This window comes from Xenopus laevis, chromosome 3S (assembly GCF_017654675.1).
Source record: "Xenopus laevis strain J_2021 chromosome 3S, Xenopus_laevis_v10.1, whole genome shotgun sequence".
Classification (NCBI taxonomy): Eukaryota; Metazoa; Chordata; class Amphibia; order Anura; family Pipidae; genus Xenopus; species Xenopus laevis.
Genome location: NC_054376.1, coordinates 3,805,768 through 3,828,832, shown reverse-complemented (window position 1 = coordinate 3,828,832; position 23,065 = coordinate 3,805,768). Strand labels below are relative to the sequence as shown.

The following is a 23,065-nucleotide window of genomic DNA, read 5'->3' as shown; positions in this document are numbered from 1 at the left end:
CCTATTCCACAGTGATGTGTAAATGTCATTGCGTCCGTCTGCCCCTTTCTGTTCTCAGATTCCGACTCTTGAAACAATGTTCTTCAAATCGATATTGCTTATAGGCTGCTACTTTGTTTCAAGAGTCGGAACCCGAGAAGTCAGTTCTTCAAATCGATATTGCTTATAGGCTGCTACATTGTTTCAAGAGTCGGAACCCGAGAAGTCAGTTCTTAAAAATCGATATTGCTTATAGGCTGCTACTTTGTTTCAAGAGTCGGAACCCGAGAAGTCAGTTCTTCAAATCGATATTGCTTATAGGCTGCTACATTGTTTCAAGAGTCGGAACCCAAGAATTCAGTTCTTCAAATCGATATTGCTTATAGGCTGCTACATTGTTTCAAGAGTCGGAACCCATGAAGTCAGTTCTTCAAATCGATATTGCTTATAGGCTGTTACATTGTTTCAAGAGTCCGAACCCGAGAAGTCAGTTCTTCAAATCGATATTGCTTATAGGTTGCTACATTGTTTCAAGAGTCTGAACCCAAGAAGTCAGTTCTTCAAATCGATATTGCTTATAGGCTGCTACATTGTTTCAAGAGTCTGAACCCAAGAAGTCAGTTCTTCAAATCGATATTGCTTATAGGCTGTTACGTTGTTTCAAGAGTCGGAACCCAAGAATTCAGTTCTTCAAATCGATATTGCTTATAGGCTGCTACATTGTTTCAAGAGTCAGAACCCATGAAGTCAGTTCTTCAAATCGATATTGCTTATAGGCTGCTACATTGTTTCAAGAGTCGGAACCCGAGAAGTCAGTTCTTCAAATCGATATTGCTTATAGGCTGCTACATTGTTTCAAGAGTCGGAAACCATGAAGTCAGTTCTTCAAATCGATATTGCTTATAGGCTGCTACATTGTTTCAAGAGTCGGAACCCGAGAAGTCAGTTCTTCAAATCGATATTGCTTATAGGCCGCTACATTGTTTCAAGAGTCGGAACCCGAGAAGTCAGTTCTTCAAATCAATATTGCTTATAGGCTGCTACATTGTTTCAAGAGTCGGAACCCAAGAAGTCAGTTCTTCAAATCGATATTGCTTATAGGCTGTTACATTGTTTCAAGACTCGGAACCCGAGAAGTCAGTTCTTCAAATCGATATTGCTTATAGGCTGCTACATTGTTTCAAGAGTCAGAACCCAAGAAGTCAGTTCTTCAAATCGATATTGCTTATTGGCTGTTACATTGTTTCAGAGTCGGAACCCGAGAAGTCAGTTCTTCAAATCGATATTGCTTATAGGTTGCTACATTGTTTCAAGAGTCGGAACCCGAGAAGTCAGTTCTTCAAATCGATATTGCTTATAGGCTGCTACGTTGTTTCAAGTGTCGGAACCCATGAAGTCAGTTCTTCAAATCGATATTGCTTATTGGCTGCTACATTGTTTCAAGAGTCGGAAACCATGAAGTCAGTTCTTCAAATCGATATTGCTTATAGGCTGCTACATTGTTTCAAGAGTCAGAACCCAAGAAGTCAGTTCTTCAAATCGATATTGCTTATAGGCTGCTACATTGTTTCAAGAGTCGGAACCCGAGAAGTCAGTTCTTCAAATCGATATTGCTTATTGGCTGTTACATTGTTTCAGAGTCGGAACCCGAGAAGTCAGTTCTTCAAATCGATATTTCTTATAGGTTGCTACATTGTTTCAAGAGTCGGAACCCGAGAAGTCAGTTCTTCAAATCGATATTGCTTATAGGCTGCTACGTTGTTTCAAGTGTCGGAACCCATGAAGTCAGTTCTTCAAATCGATATTGCTTATTGGCTGTTACTTTGTTTCAGAGTCGGAACCCGAGAAGTCAGTTCTTCAAATCGATATTGCTTATAGGCTGCAACATTGTTTCAAGAGTTGGAACCCATGAAGTCAGTTCTTCAAATCGATATTGCTTATAGGCTGCTACATTGTTTCAAGAGTCGGAACCCGAGAAGTCAGTTCTTCAAATCGATATTGCTTATAGGCTGTTACATTGTTTCAGGAGTCGGAACCCGAGAAGTCAGTTCTTCAAATCGATATTGCTTTTAGGCTGCTACATTGTTTCAAGAGTCGGAACCCGAGAAGTCAGTTCTGCAAATCGATATTGCTTTTAGGCTGCTACATTGTTTCAAGAGTCGGAACCCGAGAAGTCAGTTCTTCAAATCGATATTGCTTATAGGCTGCTACGTTGTTTCAAGAGTCGGAACCCATGAAGTCAGTTCTTCAAATCGATATTGCTTATAGGCTGCTACATTGTTTCAAGAGTCAGAACCCGAGAAGTCAGTTCTTCAAATCGATATTGCTTATAGGCTGCTACATTGTTTCAAGAGTCGGAACCCGAGACGTCAGTTCTTTAAATTGATATTGCTTATAGGCTGCTACATTGTTTCAAGAGTCGGAACCCGAGAAGTCAGTTCTTCAAATCGATATTGCTTATAGGCTGCTACATTGTTTCAAGAGTCGGAACCCGAGAAGTCAGTTCTTCAAATCGATATTGCTTATAGGCTGCAACATTGTTTCAAGAGTCGGAACCCGAGACGTCAGTTCTTTAAATCGAAATAGTTTACAAGCTGCCTTCTGCTACATTGTTTCAGGAGTTGGAACCAGGAGCTCAGAGAATATAAACAGCCAGATAGATTATGATTTCAATTGCAATAACATTTAAAACTAGCCATTCACACTTCATGCATTGCCTTCATTTAATGGGGAGCTAAACCTAAAAGAGTGACTTATTGAGTCAGGGTGAGCCTCTGAGCACGTTTGCAATTAAAAATTTTTTTTTGCTAATTTTGGTTAATAGTTGCTAAAATACAGGTATGGGACCAGTTATCCAGAATTTTAAGCATCTCACCAAGTCTACTAAAAAAAAAATCACTTAAACGTGAAATAAAAACAATAGGCTGAATTTGCTTCCAATAAGGATTAATTATGTCTTAGTTGGAATCAAGTACAAGTTACTGTTTTATTATAACACAGAAAAAGGGAAATCATTATTAAAAATTAGAATTATTTTACGAAAATGGAGTTTACTGGAGATGGACATCCCGTAATTCAGATATTTTTGGATAACAGGATTTTAGATAACGGATCACATACCTGTATTAGTAGTTCTAGACTGCTCATACCAGGCTTATGGCATTCTTAGGGTTAACAATTGACTAATCTGCTCAGACAAGAGCAAGACAAATAGGGTCGCCGACACTGTGAGCAGTTTTGGCAATCGTCTAATATCAGCCGTCTAAAACTGCGTAAATCTCAGAAACCAATTCAATTCTCAATATCAATATATCGATTCATTTTCGTTTTATATCCTCTGATTGTTCTACAATGGAAAAGACGCAAAGCAAACGCGGTGCGATTATTCAGGCTGCCGTGTGCTTTCCGCTATACAATATCTGATAATGGAATTGATGGAGGAAGAAAAATCACCTATTTTTATTCAAACGAGGTGGGTGGGAAGGTAATGACTCGGCTTAGGCACTTGACTGTGAATGTAAAGTCGGAGCAGCACAGAGGCTGGAGTTGGAACCAAGGCATTTGCTTTCAGGCACGCTGTGAATGCTGCAACGGGGGTGGAAAGCCGGCACAATACTGACTGAACAAATACTCCAAAGGGAGCGTGTGTAGGCTGGAAAAATACATTTCAAAAATTATTGTGAGCAGTTGGGAAATGGAAGTCACCCAGTACCTTGGCTTCCACATAGAGAAGAGATTCTGGGCTAAAACCTTAATCTCAGCCTCCTGTCATTTCAGCTGTGCAAAATAAATCTGTTTATAGTATGATTAGTAGCTAGAATCTCAGCTGCCATAAAGCAATGCAGGACTGCTGCTTACAATGGGGATCAGATAGGATCTGTGCAGCCACTGGGACAGAATGTTCTGTTATACAGATAGCTAGAATCTCAGCTGCCATAAAGCAGGGCAGGACTGCTGCTTACAATGGGGATCAGATAGGATCTGTGCAGCCACTGGGACAGAATGTTCTGTTATACAGATAGCTAGAATCACAGCTGCCATAAAGCAGGACAGGACTGCTGCTTACAATGGGAATCAGATAGGATCTGTGCAGCCACTGGGACAGAATGTTCTGTTATACAGATAGCTAGAATCTCAGCTGCCATAAAGCAGGACAGGACTGCTGCTTACAATGGGGATCAGATAGGATCTGTGCAGTCACTGGGACAGAATGCTCTATTATACAGATAGCTAGAATCTCAGCTGCCATAAAGCAGGACAGGACTGCTGCTTACAATGGGGATCAGATAGGATCTGTGCAGCCACTGGGACAGAATGTTCTGTTATACAGATAGCTAGAATCTCAGCTGCCATAAAGCAGGACAGGACTGCTGCTTACAATGGGGATCAGATAGGATCTGTGCAGCCACTGGGACAGAATGTTCTGTTATACAGATAGCTAGAATCTCAGCTGCCATAAAGCAGGACAGGACTGCTGCTTACAATGGGGATCAGATAGGATCTGTGCAGCCACTGGGACAGAATGTTCTGTTATACAGATAGCTAGAATCTCAGCTGCCATAAAGCAGGACAGGACTGCTGCTTACAATGGGGATCAGATAGGATCTGTGCAGCCACTGGGACAGAATGTTCTGTTATACAGATAGCTAGAATCTCAGCTGCCATAAAGCAGGACAGGACTGCTGCTTACAATGGGGATCAGATAGGATCTGTGCAGTCACTGGGACAGAATGTTCTGTTATACAGATAGCTAGAATCTCAGCTGCCATAAAGCAGGGCAGGACTGCTGCTTACAATGGGGATCAGATAGGATCTGTGCAGCCACTGGGACAGAATGTTCTGTTATACAGATAGCTAGAATCTCAGCTGCCATAAAGCAGGACAGGACTGCTGCTTACAATGGGGATCAGATAGGATCTGTGCAGCCACTGGGACAGAATGTTCTGTTATACAGATAGCTAGAATCACAGCTGCCATAAAGCAGGACAGGACTGCTGCTTACAATGGGAATCAGATAGGATCTGTGCAGCCACTGGGACAGAATGTTCTGTTATACAGATAGCTAGAATCTCAGCTGCCATAAAGCAGGACAGGACTGCTGCTTACAATGGGGATCAGATAGGATCTGTGCAGTCACTGGGACAGAATGCTCTATTATACAGATAGCTAGAATCTCAGCTGCCATAAAGCAGGACAGGACTGCTGCTTACAATGGGGATCAGATAGGATCTGTGCAGCCACTGGGACAGAATGTTCTGTTATACAGATAGCTAGAATCTCAGCTGCCATAAAGCAGGACAGGACTGCTGCTTACAATGGGGATCAGATAGGATCTGTGCAGCCACTGGGACAGAATGTTCTGTTATACAGATAGCTAGAATCTCAGCTGCCATAAAGCAGGACAGGACTGCTGCTTACAATGGGGATCAGATAGGATCTGTGCAGCCACTGGGACAGAATGTTCTGTTATACAGATAGCTAGAATCTCAGCTGCCATAAAGCAGGACAGGACTGCTGCTTACAATGGGGATCAGATAGGATCTGTGCAGCCACTGGGACAGAATGTTCTGTTATACAGATAGAATCTCAGCTGCCATAAAGCATGGATTAAAATCTTACGTCTAAATCCCCATGTTCTGCCGACGGCTGGAAGAAGAGAAGGGGTCAGTGTGGGTCTATAAAGCAGTCTATACTGTGTAATACACAGGGCTGGATATATCCGGGCAACCAGGCCCATAAACGGCCATTCCTGGAATACTTGATATATTTACATGTAAGCAGCTATTTTCTGGTTTTGGAATGTTTTCATTGACCACAGAAACTGCTGACTTTACAGGGGGTGGGATAGGAAGTATAATAGGCGACTCATGAATCCTCTCCCCAAAGGAGCAAAACAAGAACATACTTAGAAAAACAAACAGGCAAAAGCAACCTCTTTAAATCTGACCCTGTCTCCGTGATCTGAAAAGGGGTTTTACTTACCCTTTACTAACGGCAGAACCATAATTTTTGGGATGAGAAAGGATTGTTAATATACAGATTCCATATCCTCCTGAGAGAGCAGTTCACCTTTCATTAACGATTGGTATGATGGAAACATATTCAGACAATTTGCAATTTGTAATTTTTTTTATTTGTTTGCTTTATGTTCAGCAGCTCTCCAGTCTTGAAATTCAGCAGCTATCGGGTTGCTAGGGAGCAATCTGACTTAGCAACCAGGCAGTGGTATGAATGAGTGATTGGAAGATGAATAGGAGAGAGCACTCATTTAGTTTAAGAGATACTGTACCCCCTACTGTAAATGATAAGGATATAAGAAGTCACTGAGGGGTTGTTCTGTGACCATATAAAGGCACAAGGCTGCAGGCTGAGTTATACAGGGAACTCTTGAGTATCACTCATGTATTATAAGGGATAATGTACCCCCTACTGTAAATGATAAGGATATTAGAAGTCACTGAGGGGTTGTTCTGTGACCATATAAAGACACAAGGCTGCAGGCTGAGTTATACAGGGAACTCTGAGTATCACTCATGTATTATAAGGGATAATGTACCCCCTACTGTAAATGATAAGGATATTAGAAGTCACTGAGGGGTTGTTCTGTGACCATATAAAGGCACAAGGCTGCAGGCTGAGTTATACAGGGAACTCTGAGTATCACTCATGTATTATAAGGGATAATGTACCCCCTACTGTAAATGATAAGGATATTAGAAGTCACTGAGGGGTTGTTCTGTGACCATATAAAGGCACAAGGCTGCAGGCTGAGTTATACAGGGAACTCTGAGCATCACTCATGTATTATAAGGGATAATGTACCCCCTACTGTAAATGATAAGGATATTAGAAGTCACTGAGGGGTTGTTCTGTGACCATATAAAGACACAAGGCTGCAGGCTGAGTTATACAGGGAACTGTGAGTATCACTCATGTATTATAAGGGATAATGTATCCCCTACTGTAAATGATAAGGATATTAGAAGACACTGAGGGGTTATAGTGTGACCATATAAAGGCACATGGAAAAAGAATTGCCTTACATGAGCTTTTAGTATGACGTAGAGAGGGATATTTATAGACAATTTGCAATTGTTTTTCATTCTGTATTATTTGTGGTTTTTGACTAATTTAGCTTTTTATTCAGCAGCTCTCCAGTATGTAATTTCAGCCATGTTGTTGTTAGGCTCTAAATTCCCCTAGCAACCATGCACTGATTTGAATAAGAGACTGGAATATGAATAGGAGAGGGACGGAATATTGTTGTTACAATACAACCTGTAGCCCTGCATCTGATTTTTAGAGGGGGTCAGTGACCCCCGCCCCCATTTGAAAACTAGAAAGTGTTGGAAGATGATAAAAAAAGTTGTCCATTCTATAACATACAAAAAGTTAACTTAAAGGTGAAGCAAGCTCAGAGAAAGGAAGGCATGGGTAATGTATATAAAAGCAGACCTCTAGTTGCTATGGGTTACTAGACCTTTGCGGCTTTTATTGCATTGCCTCAATAACCCTCCCCTTGTGTTGGAAAGCCAATCACAACCTGCTATGAAGAAGAAAAGCTAGAGGAACCGTGAGAGGGGCTGGAATGTGACAGTTGAACAATACGGATGAAAAGCCGACACCTAAACCAAACTGAAGAGGGATGTGAATTCAGAATTGTCGCACGCAGGCAGAGACCGTGTATTCTGAGCTGTAAAGTGGAAAAATAACAGTGAGGCAATATGTGACCTTTATCTGCAGTCACGTGCGGCACAACACAAGCCGAGAGCTAGCCACGTCATGAAGTATGCTCCTTGCAGGGCTCCCGGCGGCATTTTACTAACTGCCAGCAACCTGACCAGCTGCCAGCCAAAAACCAGGAAGTGAGATCATCAAGGAAGCGGAGGAAGGGAGCTTACAATCTAAAAAAAAAAAAAAAAAAAAAAAAAAAAAAAAGGAGCAGGAGGGGCATGAGACAATTTAGACTGATTTCTGGTTGCTGGGGGCCGACTATCCTTGGCAACAAAGTCTTGGTTGAAAAGTCACATCTCAACAGAAAAGTAATTTCATTATTTATTTTTTTTTTTTTTTTTATAGTTTTTGAATTATTTGCTTTCTTCTTCTGACTCTTTCCAGCTTTCAAATGGGGGTCACTGACCCCATCTAAAAACAAATGCTCTGTAAGGCTACAAATGTATTGTTATTGTTACTTTTTAATCCTCATCTTTCTATTCAGGCCTCTCCTATTCATATTCCAGTCTCTCATTTAAATCAGTTCATAGTTGCTGGGGTAATTTGGACCCTAGCAACCAGATGGCTGAAATTGCAAACTGGAGAGCTGCAGAATAAAAAAACTAAAGTCAAAAACCACAAATAATAAAAAATGAAAACCAATTGTCTCAGAATATCTACTCTTCATTCAAAGGTGAACCGCCCCTTCACCAAATCATTTAAAAAAAAAAATGAAAACCAACTGCAAAGTTGCTAAGAAAGCATCAATTTCAAAAAGTGAACTTCCCCTTTAAAAATAATCAAAGCGTCTTGCCCGAAATATAACCAGCCCCTTAACTGGTCAGGCTGTGCCTTCCTTTGGAATCACGAGGGATCTCTTCTTAAAGGGGATGTGCACCTTTAAATTAACTCTTAGTATGCTGTAGAGAGGGATATTCTGAGGAAATTTGCAATCGGTTTTCATTTTTTATTATTTGTGTTTTTTTAGTTATTTAGCTTTTTATTCAGCAGCTCTCCAATTTGTAATTTCAGCCATCTGGTTGCTGGGGTCTAAATTCCCCTAGCAACCATGCACCGATATGTATAAGAGACTGGAATATGAATAGGAGAGGCCTGAATAGAAAGATGAGGAATAAAAGTAGCAATAACAATACATTTGTAGCCTTACAGAGCATTTGTTTTTTAGATGGGGTCAGTGACCCCCTATTTGAAAACCGGAGAGAGTCAGAAGAATAAAGCAAAGAATACAAAAACTATAAAAAACAGGAAAATGAAGGCCAACTGGAAAGTTCCTTAGAAATAGGCATTCATTATCATACTAAAAGTTAACTTAAAGGTAAACCAACCCTTTTAAAGAGACGGTACAAAGCAAAGACGGATATCCCCGTGCACTCGGCCGAGTGTTCCAAAACAAGCACAAAGTGAAACCATAATAAAGCAAAGTGCTGCCAAATATCCCTACACTGGTCCCTAGCAACCAGACAGCTTCTGGAATTCCACAATACCAAAGTGTCACTTATGAAAGTGAATTTAAAGGCAAACTAGCCCTTCAAATGTGTAAAATGTTTTAGGGTCTCTTTCCAGCACTCGCCCATTATTATATAGAAACCATGTTGCCTTACAATGAGTTGTAAATAAACAACCAGGTTGTGCTGTAAATAAACAGTCATTTAAATAAGAAACGTTCTTGGGTCACAGAGCCCCAACATTATTTGGGTCCTCTGAGCAAAAGGATAAGAAACCCTGCTATAGAGGTGGTTCACCTTTAAGTAAACTTTTAGTATGTTCTAAAACAGCCAACTCTTCCATTGGTCTTCATAATTTTTTTTTTTTTATAGTTTTCTAATTTGCCTCGTTCTTCCGACTCTTTCCAGCTTTCAAACGGGGGGTCATTGACCCCATATAGAAAGGCTACACGTTTAGGGGCAAATTTATCAAAGGTGGAATTTCTTTTCTTTAACTTTAATAAATTCGAATGTTCTCGCAACTTGAACGGGAGGTTATTTATGAAAAAACTTCGGATTACGAAAGACCCGAAAGTCGAATCGAGCTGTGACAAATCTGACATTCAAATTAAAAATTCGAATTTTTTACCAAAATAAAGTTTGAAAATTCGAATTAATAAATCTGCCCCTTAATTGTTATTGCTATTTTTTTTTTTAATTACCCATCTTTCCAACCCGGCCCCTGTTATGCATATTCCAGTTTCCTATTCAAAACAATGCATGGTTGCTAGGGGAATTCTGAGCCTAGCAACAGGATGCCAGAAACTGATAATGCATCAGGGAAACAAGAGCAACTCAGATTAGAACAAATACTGTAAAAAGATCAATCAAAAAGAAACAATACCTTTCGTTAAGGTGAACTGCCCCTTTAAACCATTATCAGATAGTCGGGGTCCCTTATAACCCTAAGCAAACAATTGATTTGGAGATGCAAAACTTTGGTCCCGCCCATCAACATTCCATTGGACCAATCAGATTTCAAGATTTTTCAAATTCAACCAATGGGTTTTAAAAGGTGCTGAGCTTCAAGAAGTCATGCTTTTATCCCAAAATCATACACCGGATCAGTACAGCAGAACTCTAAAGTACAGCAATGGGATCCATTATCTGGAATCCTTTTATCCAGAAAGCTCTGAATTACAGAAAGGCTGTCTCCCATTTAATCCAAATTTGTAAAAATATTTTCCTTTTTCTGTGTAATAATAAAACAGTCGCTTGTACTTGATCCCAACTAAGATATAATTAATCCTTATTGGAAGTAAAACCAGCCTATTGGCTTTATTTAATGTTTATATGATTTTCTAGTAGACTTAAGGTATAAAGATCCAGATTACACAAGTATCCATTATCCGGAAAACCTCTCAAGCATTCTGGATAACAGGTCCGATACCTGTACTTTTCTTGGTCAGCTATAATGGAAGTTAATCGGGCGTCCATGCAATTCTATCCATTCTGCCATTGCTACAATCACTGCAGCCGCCAAATACAATTACTAACACACATTTCATTCATAGAACGGACACTATCCAATCTGACTCATGCACAAGGTTTGACCCACACATAGGAAAAAGTAGAAATGTAGCTCAGGGATATGTTTGGGAAGGAACCTTCCACCTATCAAAAGTGTCATCCTCCACAGACACAATGACAGTTACACAGAACTATAAACCCAGTGAGAATGAGGAATGAATGGATATTGGGAAGTTGTATCAGGAGTCAGAAGCAGCAGTGCAGAGAAAGGGACAGACACAATGACAGTTACCCATAACTATAAACCCAGTGAGATTGAGGAATGAATGGATATTGGGAAGTTGTATCAGGAGTCAGAGGCAGCAGTGCAGAGAAGAGAAAGGGACAGACACAATGACAGTTACACAGAACTATAAACCCAGTGAGAATGAGGAATGAATGGATATTGGGAAGTTGTATCAGGAGTCAGAAGCAGCAATGCAGAGAAATGGACAGACACAATGACAGTTACACAGAACTATAAACCCAGTGAGAATGAGGAATGAATGGATATTGGGGAGTTGTATCAGGAGTCAGAAGCAGCAGTGCAGAGAAGAGAAAGGGACAGACACAATGACAGTTACACAGAACTATAAACCCAGTGAGAATGAGGAATGAATGGATATTGGGAAGTTGTATCAGGAGTCAGAAGCAGCAGTGCAGAGAAAGGGACAGACACAATGACAGTTACACAGAACTATAAACCCAGTGAGAATGAGGAATGAATGGATATTGGGAAGTTGTATCAGGAGTCAGAGGCAGCAGTGCAGAGAAAGGGACAGACACAATGACAGTTACACAGAACTATAAACCCAGTGAGAATGAGGAATGAATGGATATTGGGAAGTTGTATCAGGAGTCAGAAGCAGCAGTGCAGAGAAGAGAAAGGGACAGACACAATGACAGTTACACAGAACTATAAACCCAGTGAGAATGAGGAATGAATGGATATTGGGAAGTTGTATCAGAGTCAGAAGCAGCAGTGCAGAGAAGAGAAAGGGACAGACACAATGACAGTTACACAGAACTATAAACCCAGTGAGAATGAGGAATGAATGGATATTGGGAAGTTGTATCAGGAGTCAGAAGCAGCAGTGCAGAGAAAGGGACAGACACAATGACAGTTACACAGAACTATAAACCCAGTGAGAATGAGGAATGAATGGATATTGGGAAGTTGTATCAGGAGTCAGAGGCAGCAGTGCAGAGAAAGGGACAGACACAATGACAGTTACACAGAACTATAAACCCAGTGAGAATGAGGAATGAATGGATATTGGGAAATTGCTCAGAGTGACACTTTCTTCCAATAGGCACAATTTCATGTTTGGGTTTATTTCCCCTTTAATGGAGGGTTCTTATATATAAGCAGTGCAAGTCATTGCCTTGTGAGTCAGGAGATAAGTTCTATTTCTTTATCTGCAGAGAATACACAGTTGTGACTCACCCGTGCCAATAACATCTCAGTCTGAGCCAGTGAAATGATTTGTATACAAGGTGCTGCTACTGCCGACTCCATCTTCCCTTTAGTCAGTGCAAATGGGAGGCAATGGGTTAACGCTCTGCCTTCCTATTTTTGGGGAGACCAGTGTCACCCACCTCCTCTTGATCATGAATGACAAGGCCTGTCCCTCTGCCCTACTTGGTGATCACTACGGTCATCAAAGGACGTTCTAATCCTGTCAAGTTGTGAGTTTCTGCACTGCGGGTTCTCTCTCTTGAAACAATGTAGCAATGGTCAGCTTTTAATGCTTCCTCACAGCTACATTGTTTCAAAAGTCAGAACCACCACAGCACTTATGTTCACAAATATCCGGTGAAAGTGTGACATTTACATATGCTGGAATATGTTGCGTATTTACAACTCCCAGAACCCCTCCAGAAACATGGAGGACACAAGCTGGGAAAAAAAACAAAGGAGATAGTGACCGGCATCATACGCTCACAAATAGAAGGCCGAGTATAGGACAATCACAATAAACAATCCTTATTACGTGTGTTTAGAAGCCGCTGCTAAATTAGAGCAAACCCTGGAGGATGTTGGGAGTTGTAGTTCCCCAACTGCTGGAAAACAGTCTCTGTAGAAGCTAAAAAGAGTGGTTGACCTTTAAATTAACTTTTAGCGTGTTATAGAATTGTAAGCCACTTTTAAATTGAACTTCATTAGTTAGTTTTTATAGTTTTTTTAATTATTTCCCTTCTTCTTTTGACTCTTTCCAGCTTTCAAATGGGGGTCACCGACCCCACCTAAAAACAAATGCTCTGAAAGGCTACAAATGTATTGTTATTGCTATTTTGTATTACTCATCTTTCTATTCAGGCCTCTCCTATTCATATTCCAGTCTCTTATTCAATCAATGCATGGTTGCTAGGGGAATCTGGAACCTAGCAACCAGACAGCTGAAATGACAAACTAGAGAGCTGCTGAATAAAAAGCTAAATAACTCAAAAAACACTAATAATAAAAAATGAAAACCAATTGCAAATTGTCTCCGAAAATCCCTCTCTGCATCATACTAACAGTTTCTTTAAAGGTGAACAACCCCTTTAAGAGTAATGGTCCAAGGAAGGAATGGGACAATAGCTGCAGCTCTGGAGAAGTCATTTAATAGCAACACGATCAGATTGCAAGCTTTGTGGTGATGTAGAGAAGGATATTCTGATTTTTCATTATTTGTGTTTTTTTTTTAGTTATTTAGCTTTTTATTCTGCAGCTCTGCAGGTTGCTATTTCAGCAGTCTGGTTGCTAGGGTCCAAATTCCCCTAGCAACCCTGCACTGATTTGCACACGAGACTGGAATATGAATAGGAGAGACCTGAATAGAAAGATGAGGAATAAAAGTAGCAGTAACAATACATTTGTAGCCTTACAGAGCATTTGTTTTTAGATGGGGTCAGTGACCCCCATTTGAAAGCAGGAAAGATAGGCAGATTATTGAAAAACTTGAAAAAAATAAAGGTCAACTTAGCCATTTTACAACATCCTAAAAGTTAACTTACAGACTGAAATGGCTGGTTCAAATTAAACGCACCTGCAGTAGGTAAACTGCAACTACCAGCATGCTTTGAAAGCCTGCCAACAATCCCTGCCGATCTCCTTGGCTGAGCATGCTGGGACTTGCAGTTTGCCAACATCAGGAGGGTGACAGGTTGGACATGGGTCATGTATTTCAGTCCTGTAGTGGAAGATTTACGTTTAGGGGGCAATGCTGTTGTGTTTGCTGTAGAGCCAGCCCTATTCCAACAGACAGCTCAACACTCTAACTCTCTGCAGGTCATGGGCTACACATTGGCACTCATTATTATACACACATACTGCTTTCGCTGAACTACAAGTCCCAGCAGCCCCAGAGAGAGAGAGAGAGACTCACCCAACAGATAATACTACAGGTTTCTCAATAAATCCCCAGGACAAGGCCTGCCCTGAACTCTATTACCTCTGAACTCTATAGATCTAGAACATCTGTGAGCCTCTGACTACGGCTAAACTACAACTCCCAGCAGCCAGAGAGAGGCTCATCCAACAGATACAACTGCAGAATTCTCAATAAATCCCCAGGACAAGGCTTGAACTCTATTGCCTCTGCACTCTATAGATCAGGGACCCCCAACCTTTTTTACCCGTGAGCCACATTCAAATGTAAAAAGAGTTGGGGAGCAACACAAGCATGAAAATGTCCCTTGGGTGCCAAATAAGGGCTGTGATTGGCTATTTGGTAGCCCCTATGTGGACTGGCAGCTACAGGAGACTCTACTTGGCACTATACTTCGTTTTTATGCAATTTAAACTTCCCTCCAAGCCTGGAATTCAAAAATAATCACCTGCTTTGAGGCCACTAAGAGCAACACCCAAGGGGTTGGAGAGCAACATGTTACTCACGAGCTACTGGTTGGGGATCACTGCTATTGATCAACAACATCTGCGAGCCTCTGGCTAAACTACAACTCCCAGCAGCCTCAGAGAGAGAGAGAGAGAGAGAGAGAGAGAGAGAGAGAGAGAGAGAGGCTCATCCAACAGATAAAACTGCAAGATTCTCAATAAATCCCCAGGACAAGGCCTGAACTCTATTGCCTCTGCACTCTATAGATCTACAACATCTGTGAGCCTCTGGCTATGGCTAAACTACAACTCCCAGCAGCCTCAGCGAGAAAGAGAGGCTCATCCAACAGATAAAACTGCAGAATTCTCAATAAATCCCAGGACAAGGCCTGAACTCTATTGCCTCTGCACTCTATAGATCTACAACATCTGTGAGCCTCTGGCTATGGCTTAACTACAAGTCCCAGCAGCCTCAGCGCTGATCAACCATGTAACACTTGCACAGCCGTTGCTGTCAGACAGGTATGGCCCAGGACAGTGTTCTCTGGATACTTCCAACCAGTCCCTGAACTACAAGTCCCAGAAGCCCCTGCTCAGAGGAGGCCATGATTATTAGAGCAGCAGAATACAGACAAGGCCCAGTCCCACACACACAACAGGCCTGAGCCTCACACAGCGCTGTGTCCCGGGCCTGGAAGAGCAGGGAAAGGGGGCAGGACCGGCAAACGCTACGAGTTCCCTCTCCCCGGGCCGCATTAAGGCCCAGCCGCTGTACTTACCCGGCTCTGCAGCTCCGTGTGGGTTTGGGAGAGTAATGGCGGCCGGGGAACTCCTCCTCCTCCGGCTCTGACTGAGGGTGTGACTGCTCGGCCTTCGCTAGCTTCTTACAGCCAGACGGCCACCATCTTACACTGGGGCGGGGGAGACAGTACTCGGACGTAGGGGCGCATGCGCGGACTGAGGGACCTCGGGAGAAAGACAGAAAGCGAAGCGCATGGGGAAGGCGCAGGGTACGCCGGGAATTGTAGTTTCCGCCTACAAAACGGAAGTTTTAATTCCAACCTTAAAAACCCCACCTCATAACAGTAGCGGTACCTAGTACGCCAGGGACGCAACTAAGACTAATAAAATTGATAGCGTTTTTTTTTTAAATACACTGTGAAGAAAATGTGAAACACGCAAACCATGCTGGGAGTTGTAGTTTCTAGCCGCATTCACTGAGGGGATTTCTGCCATGACCAACACTACATGTCCCGGCATGCAACGCGCAGCTGTCAAAGTTCTGCCCGCGCTAGTAGCGGAATGAGGACAGAACGAAGGAAGAAAATACTAATCAATGAACCGGACTCATTTTTAGAAAGTGATAGCGAAATAGTCTGGCATACACGTGGGGTCTCTTAGCTGATTTGACAGGTTTACATATTTTTTTTTTATTGTTCAGGCGGTGTTTTCAGGCTTCATAGCGGACACCTAAGTAAGGACGGAGGGCTACTTCCGGAAAACCTTGTTCCCCACCAAGATGGCGGCTCAGTTGGCGCTAAATTCAGGTAAATGGGCATGGGAATACATGTGCAGGCTGGGATTGATTAATGCGGCAATGTGACTGAATGTTCGGGGCATTGTAAGAGTACGCCTCGGCTGTTCCTCTAGTTCGGTGTAACTGGGCACTTTGAGGGATGTTTTTTTCATTACTGGTGTGGGATCTGCTCTCAAGTTACCTCACACTTCCCCTCACACCGGGACCGGCGACCCCATGAATGGCCTTGTACCGCTAAACTCCAAATACACGCTCTCTTCTGACTCGCTCTCTCTCTTCTGACTCTCTTCTTCTGACTCTCTCTCTTCTTCTGACTCTCTCTCTTCTTCTGACTCTCTCTCTTCTTCTGACTCTCTCTCTTCTTCTGACTCTCTCTCTTCTTCTGACTCTCTCTCTTCTTCTTCTGACTCTCTCTCTTCTGACTCTCTCTCTCTCTTCTGACTCGCTCTCTCTCTTCTGACTCTCTCTCTCTTCTGACTCTCTCTCTTCTTCTTCTGACTCTCTCTCTTCTGACTCTCTCTCTTCTTCTGACTCTCTCTCTCTCTTCTGACTCGCTCTCTTCTGACTCGCTCTCTTCTGACTCGCTCTCTTCTGACTCGCTCTCTCTCTTCTGACTCGCTCTCTCTCTCTTCTTCTGACTCTCTCTCTTCTGACTCTCTCTCTCTCCTCCTGACTCTCTCTCTCTCTTCTTCTGACTCGCTCTCTTCTGACTCGCTCTCTCTCTTCTGACTCGCTCTCTCTCTTCTGACTCGCTCTCTCTCTTCTGACTCGCTCTCTCTCTCTTCTGACTCGCTCTCTCTCTCTTCTTCTGACTCGCTCTCTCTCTCTCTTCTTCTGACTCGCTCTCTCTCTCTTCTTCTGACTCGCTCTCTCTCTCTTCTTCTGACTCGCTCTCTCTCTCTTCTTCTGACTCGCTCTCTCTCTCTTCTTCTGACTCGCTCTCTCTCTCTTCTTCTGACTCGCTCTCTCTCTCTTCTTCTGACTCGCTCTCTCTCTCTTCTTCTGACTCGCTCTCTCTCTCTTCTTCTGACTCGCTCTCTCTCTTCTTCTGACTCGCTCTCGCTCTCTTCTTCTGACTCGCTCTCTTCTTCTGACTCGCTCTCTCTCTCTCTCTCTCTCTTCTGACTCGCTCTCTCTCTCTCCTTCTGACTCGCTCTCTCTTCTTCTGACTCGCTCTCTTCTTCTGACTCGCTCTCTTCTTCTGACTCTCTCTCTTCTGACTCGCTCTCTCTCTTCTGACTCGCTCTCTCTCTCTCTTCTGACTCGCTCTCTTCTGACTCTCTCTCTCTTCTGACTCTCTCTCTCTCTTCTGACTCTCTCTCTCTCTTCTGACTCTCTCTCTCTCTCTCTTCGGACCCTTCTTCTGACTCTCTCTCTCTTCGGACCCTTCTTCTGACTCTCTTCTTCTGACTCTCTCTCTCTCTTCTTCTGACTCTCTCTCTCCTTCTGACTCTCTCTCTCTCTCCTTCTGACTCTCTCTCTCTCTCCTTCTGACTCTCTCTCTCTCCTTCTGACTCTCTCTCTCTCTCTCCTTCTGACACTCTCTCTCTCTCTCTCCTTCTGACACTCTCTCTCTCTCTCTCCTTCTGACACTCTCTCTCTCTCTCTCTCCTTCTGACTCTCTCTCTCTCTCTCTCTCTCTCTCTCCTTCTGACTCTCTCTCTCCTTCTGACTCTCTCTCTCTCTCTCTCTCTCTCCTTCTGACTCTCTCTCTCTCTCTCTCTCTCCTTCTGACTCTCTCTCTCTCTCCTTCTGACTCTCTCTCTCTCCTTCTGACTCTCTCTCTCTCCTTCTGACTCTCTCCTTCTGACTCTCTCCTTCTGACTCTCTCCTTCTGACTCTCTCTCTTCTTCTGACTCGCTCTCTCTCTCTCTTTCTTCTTCTGACTCGCTCTCTCTCTTTCTTCTTCTGACTCGCTCTCTCTCTCTCTTCTTCTGACTCGCTCTCTCTCTCTTTCTTCTTCTGACTCGCTCTCTCTTTCTTCTTCTGACTCGCTCTCTCTCTCTTCTTCTGACTCGCTCTCTATTCTGACTCGCTCTCTCTCTCCTTCTGACTCTCTCTCTCTCCTCCTGACTCTCTCTCTCTCTTCTCCTGACTCTCTCTCTCTCTCTTCTCCTGACTCTCTCTCTCTCTCTTCTCCTGACTCTCTCTCTTCTCCTGACTTCTCCTGACTCTCTCTCTCTCGTCTCCTGACTCTCTCTCTCTCGTCTCCTGACTCTCTCTCTCTCGTCTCCTGACTCTTCCTTCTAACTCTCTCACTCCTTCTGACGCTCTCTCTCTCTTCTGACTTTTTTTCATATAGTTTTTTTTAATGATTTACCTTCTGACTCTTCCCATCTTTCAAATAGGGATCATTGACCCCATCTAAAATGAAATGCTCTGTAAGGCTACACATTTATTATTGCTACTTTTTATTACTCCTCTTTCTATTCAGCCTCTCCTATTCATATTCCAGTCTCTTATTCAAATCATTGCAGGGTTGCTAAGGTAATCTTGACCCTAGCGACCAGATGGCTGAAATTACAAACTGGAGAGCTGCTAAATAACTCAAAAACAACAAATAAAAAATAAAAACCAATTGCAAATAGTCTCTGAATATTTCTCTGCATCATACTAACCGTTAATTTGAAGGTGATCATCCCCTTTTGAACCTATTATTCTTCCAGTAATGGCCAATAAACATTGTATATATATAGTAGTTGTACTTCATGCAGCTTTTAATTGAAGTTCTTTCCTGGACAGTGTGGGCACCACTTGCTCATTACTCACCTACTTGTAGTTGTACTCACAGCATCCCAGAGGGCTCCAGTTAGGGGGAGGGGTTCAGTTGCACCCCAAGTCCCTTTTTCTTTGTCACTGGTTGCTATCCTGCTAATACTATCATTCCAGGAACACTGAGCTACTGTGCCGGCTGTGTAGCAAAGAGTTAATACGTGGCATCTCCAAAAAATGCTCTGCAAAAATAACACCCAGAGATTCCTCCTGCATTAGTGACTGAAGGTGAACCGCCCCCTTAAAACACTTTTTTCAGTTCAGTTGATGTCAGACAGATCACCAGAGATAAAGACTTTTCCCAATTACTTTCTATTTTCTATGTGTGACTGTTTTTCTAATATTGAAGTGTGAAGTTTCATTTTTCACTTTCTAAAGCAGCTCTGCGAGGGGGGTCGCCGACTCTTTAACTGTTCTAAATTGATACATTTATTTTTGTCCCTGCTGAGCAGAATCTCTGGGTTTCATTAAAGGCAGCTGTTAGCCTTGATACAATAGTTGCTGATATACCACAGATGCTGCTGAGAAATGTAACAACTAATTGTAACAACTAAATGTATCAAATTGTAACAGTCCAGAAGCCTCGAGATTACTGAGCTGTCAGACTGAAACATTCAACTTTAAACATAAATTTTAGGATAATGGTAAAAACATAAATAAAAGATGGAAAGCGATTGAAAAATGATTTTGTTTATAGTGAATAACCTGAAACCAACTGAACTGAAAAAAAGTGTTTGGAAGATGACCAACCCCTTTAACTATCTGGTTGCTCAGAGAAATCATGATATTAGCAGTATAAAACTGCTAATATGAAAAGAGAAAATTGCAAATATGGTCAACTCTAAAGCTCTTTACTCCAGGGGTCCTAAACATTCTACTTTCTGATCTATATAGAATCTGATAAAGATTCGCTCAATTGGTTTGTCAATCTCTTTAAAGGATAAGTAAACCTTTAAAATAAAGTGAATGTAAAATTGAAGAGAGTGATATTCATAGCTCTTTTGTCATTTACATTCATTATTTATTTTCTTTTTATCCCAAGATATTAAGGGATACATGTGCTGTTAATATGAATGAATTTTGTTCCAACAGCGCCACCTGCTGGTCAGTTTCTGACCAGTCTGACCACCAAGTAGTCAAGGAAGTTGTCAGGAGAAAGAAAGAGGCTGCTCTGATGTTCTTCTGCTTAGGAAAACAATTAGAAACCTTTCTCACATCTTTCCTAAGCAGAAGAACATCAGAGCAGCCTCTTTCTTTCTCTTTTTTACATTCACTTATTGTATATGTTTACTTATCCTTTAAATAACTAGACCCTTGCTTTGTTTGTTTGACCAATTGTTCGGCCAGATCTGATCAGAATGTTTGTTCCACGGGGACAGGTCTGAACTTGGATTCAAAATAGGTGCTGCCATTTGAAGTTACACCTTAAAGCAACCCCTGTGGCATTAGCCAGAATCCACAGATTGCCAGTCCAGGCCTGGGCCAACGATTGAATTACCCGGAGAAGACTTTCCAGGAAGGGGTTTGGATAGATGTTTTCCCAATCCAAAGATATTGATTGCAGGACATCACTTTGTCCCCATACACTGACCATAGGCTTTGTATTTATCCCCTGGTTATACATGTTGTAAACAAGTGATAAACATCTGTTTTTTTGTTTACAATTCATGGTCAGAGGAAAGCAGATCTGGGCTTTCCAATAAGAGACCTTTGGGTCAAATATTACCCTCCAAGGGAAGGTATTCCAAAGTGCCACATTTTAGGAGTCAGCCAGGTGTATGGCAGTTAGGGAAGTTCAATTGTGTGATCTTATGTAGCAACAGGAGCAAAAATCCAGATTTGGTTTCATTGTTCGTATGTTATTTTTGTGTGTAATGTCCCTTTATCCTTTTACAAGCTGTTCCTGGCCGTTTACTAGTGTCGCCGTTATGTCAGCGAATGTCATCCAAACTTAAGTTGCCACATTGTCATTACAGAAGCCAGCCTGTGGGGTCCTTACAGAGAAATATGGCAGACGGTGCTGAGCGCGCTCATCAAGAGGCAGCCGGAAGCCGTTCATTCGCTTGACATTGTCTTGAAGAAATATAAACCGGACTTCATCTCTCTCTTCAAAAACCCGGTATGATTTTATTTCCCCTTTTTCACACAATCGGTAAACATGTTTTTTTCAAAATGCACCAGTTAATAGCGCTACTCCAGCAGAATTCTGCACTGGAATCCATTTCTCAAAAGAGCAAACAGATTTTTTTATATTCAACTTTGAAATCTGACATGGGGCTAGACATTTTGTCAATTTCCCAGCTGCCCCCAGTCATGTGACTTGTGCCTGCACTTTAGGAGAGAAATGCTTTCTGGCAGGCTGCTGTTTTTCCTTCTCAATGTAACTGAATGTGTCTCAGTGGGACCTGGTTTTTACTATTGAGTGTTGTTGTTAGATCTACCAGGCAGCTGTTATCTTGTGTTAGGGAGCTGTTATCTGTTTACCTTCCCATTGTTCTTTTGTTTGGCTGCTGGGGGGGGGGAGGGGGTGATATCACTCCAACTTGCAGTACAGCAGTAAAGAGTGATTGAAGTTTATCAGAGCACAAGTCACATGACTTTGGGCAGCTGGGAAATTGACAATATGTCTAGCCCCATGTCAGATTTCAAAATTGAATATAAAAAACAGTTTGCTCTTTTGAGAAATGGATTTCAGTGCAGAATTCTGCTGGAGCAGCACTATTAACTGATTCATTTTGAAATTTTTTTTTTCCCCATGACAGTATCCCTTTAAAGGGGTGGTTCGCCTTTAATTTAACTTTTAGTGCGTTTTAGCATGGCCAATTCTAAAACACTTTTCAGTTGGTCTTCATTATTTATTTTTTATAGATTTTATTTATTATTTGCCCTTTTCTTCTGACTTTCAAATGGGTTGGGGGTCATTGACCCCATCTTGAAAACACATTCTCTGTAAAGCTACACTTTGTATTACTAATCTTTGTATTCAGGCCTCTCCTGTTCATAATCAAGTCCCTTATACCGATCATGGAATTAATCATTATGGAATTCTACTCTATCATCCTAAATATTGAAAGTGGGTCTACTCTTTCATCCTAAATATTGAAAGCAGGGGTGGTTCACCTTTACGGTAAACTTTTGGTATGTTATAGAATGTCTAAGTCTAAGCATCCTTTCAATTGGTCTTTATTATTTATTTTTTATAGTTTTTGAATTATTTGCCTTCTTCTTCTGACTCTTTCCAGTTTTCAAATGGGGGTCACTGACCCCATCTAAAAACAAATGGTCTGTAAGGCTACACATGCATTGTTTAGGGATGCACCGAATCCAGGTTTTGGTTCGGGATTTGGCCAGGATTCGGCGTTTTTGTCCGAATCCTTCTGCCCGGCGAACCGAATACAAATCCTAATTTGCATATGCAAATTGGTGGTGGGGATGGAAATCACGTGACATTTTGTCAAAAAAACAAGGAAGTAAAAAATGTTTTCCCACTCCTAATTTGCATATGCAAATTAGGATTCCGTTTGTTATTCTGGCCGAATCTTTCACGAAGAATTTGTGGGTTCGGCCAAATCCAAAATAGTGGATTCGGTGCATCCCTAGTATTATTATTGCTACTTTTTAGTCCTTGTCTTCCTCTCCTATTCATTTTACACTCTCTTATTCAAATCAGTGCATCGTTGCTAGGGTAATTATGACCCTAGCAACTAGATTGCTGAAAATGCCAACTAGAGAGCTGCTGAATAAAAAAGCTAAATAATTTGAAAACCACGAATAATAAAAAATGAAAACCCATTGCAAATTATCTCAGAATATCCCTCTCTACATCCTACTAACAGTTAACTCAAAGACGAACAACCCATTTAAAGGGCAAGGGCAGCTTGCAGGACATTCTCAGTGTGCCAAATTGCAGAAACATTAGATTAGAAATCAGCTGACCTCTAGGCAGGACTCCTGTTCCCACAATGCCTTGTAATCGTCTGTTATGCTCCTTCTCAGGTCATGAACATGTCGCCGGGCGACTAAATCTCCCGAATCTTCCCGCGTGTGTCTGCCCTTAGGGTGAAGATACACGGAGCTACTAGTAGCAGCTACAAAATGCCAAAAAAAATTCCCTGCCATAGACAATACTAAGAATTGCCTCTGCTTAAACAAACGTAGGGGCAGATTTATTAAGGGTCGAATTGAAAATTAGAATTTTCAAAAAATAAATTTTATTATCAAAACGTTGAT

At 41.9% G+C, this 23,065-nt stretch overlaps 2 protein-coding genes across 9 annotated transcripts in view; one reads left to right on the top strand and one right to left on the bottom strand.

The window, feature by feature from the left end:
- Positions 1 to 15,450, bottom strand: part of cnot4.S (CCR4-NOT transcription complex subunit 4 S homeolog) — a 51,079-nt gene extending 35,629 nt beyond the window's left edge. For 2 of the 7 annotated variants that reach the window (XM_018254078.2, XM_018254079.2), the window contains exon 1: positions 15,306 to 15,450. The gene's annotated coding sequence lies outside the window, so the exon portion shown is untranslated. 7 annotated transcript variants of the gene reach the window in all.
- A 301-nt stretch (positions 15,451 to 15,751) lies between these two features.
- Positions 15,752 to 23,065, top strand: part of nup205.S (nucleoporin 205kDa S homeolog) — a 42,278-nt gene continuing 34,964 nt past the window's right edge. The window contains exons 1-2 of one of the 2 annotated variants that reach the window (XM_041587666.1): positions 15,752 to 16,073; positions 20,812 to 20,954. In XM_041587666.1, the coding sequence (XP_041443600.1) occupies positions 16,046 to 16,073; positions 20,812 to 20,954 (171 nt within the window). In that variant the 5' untranslated portion in view covers positions 15,752 to 16,045. 2 annotated transcript variants of the gene reach the window in all.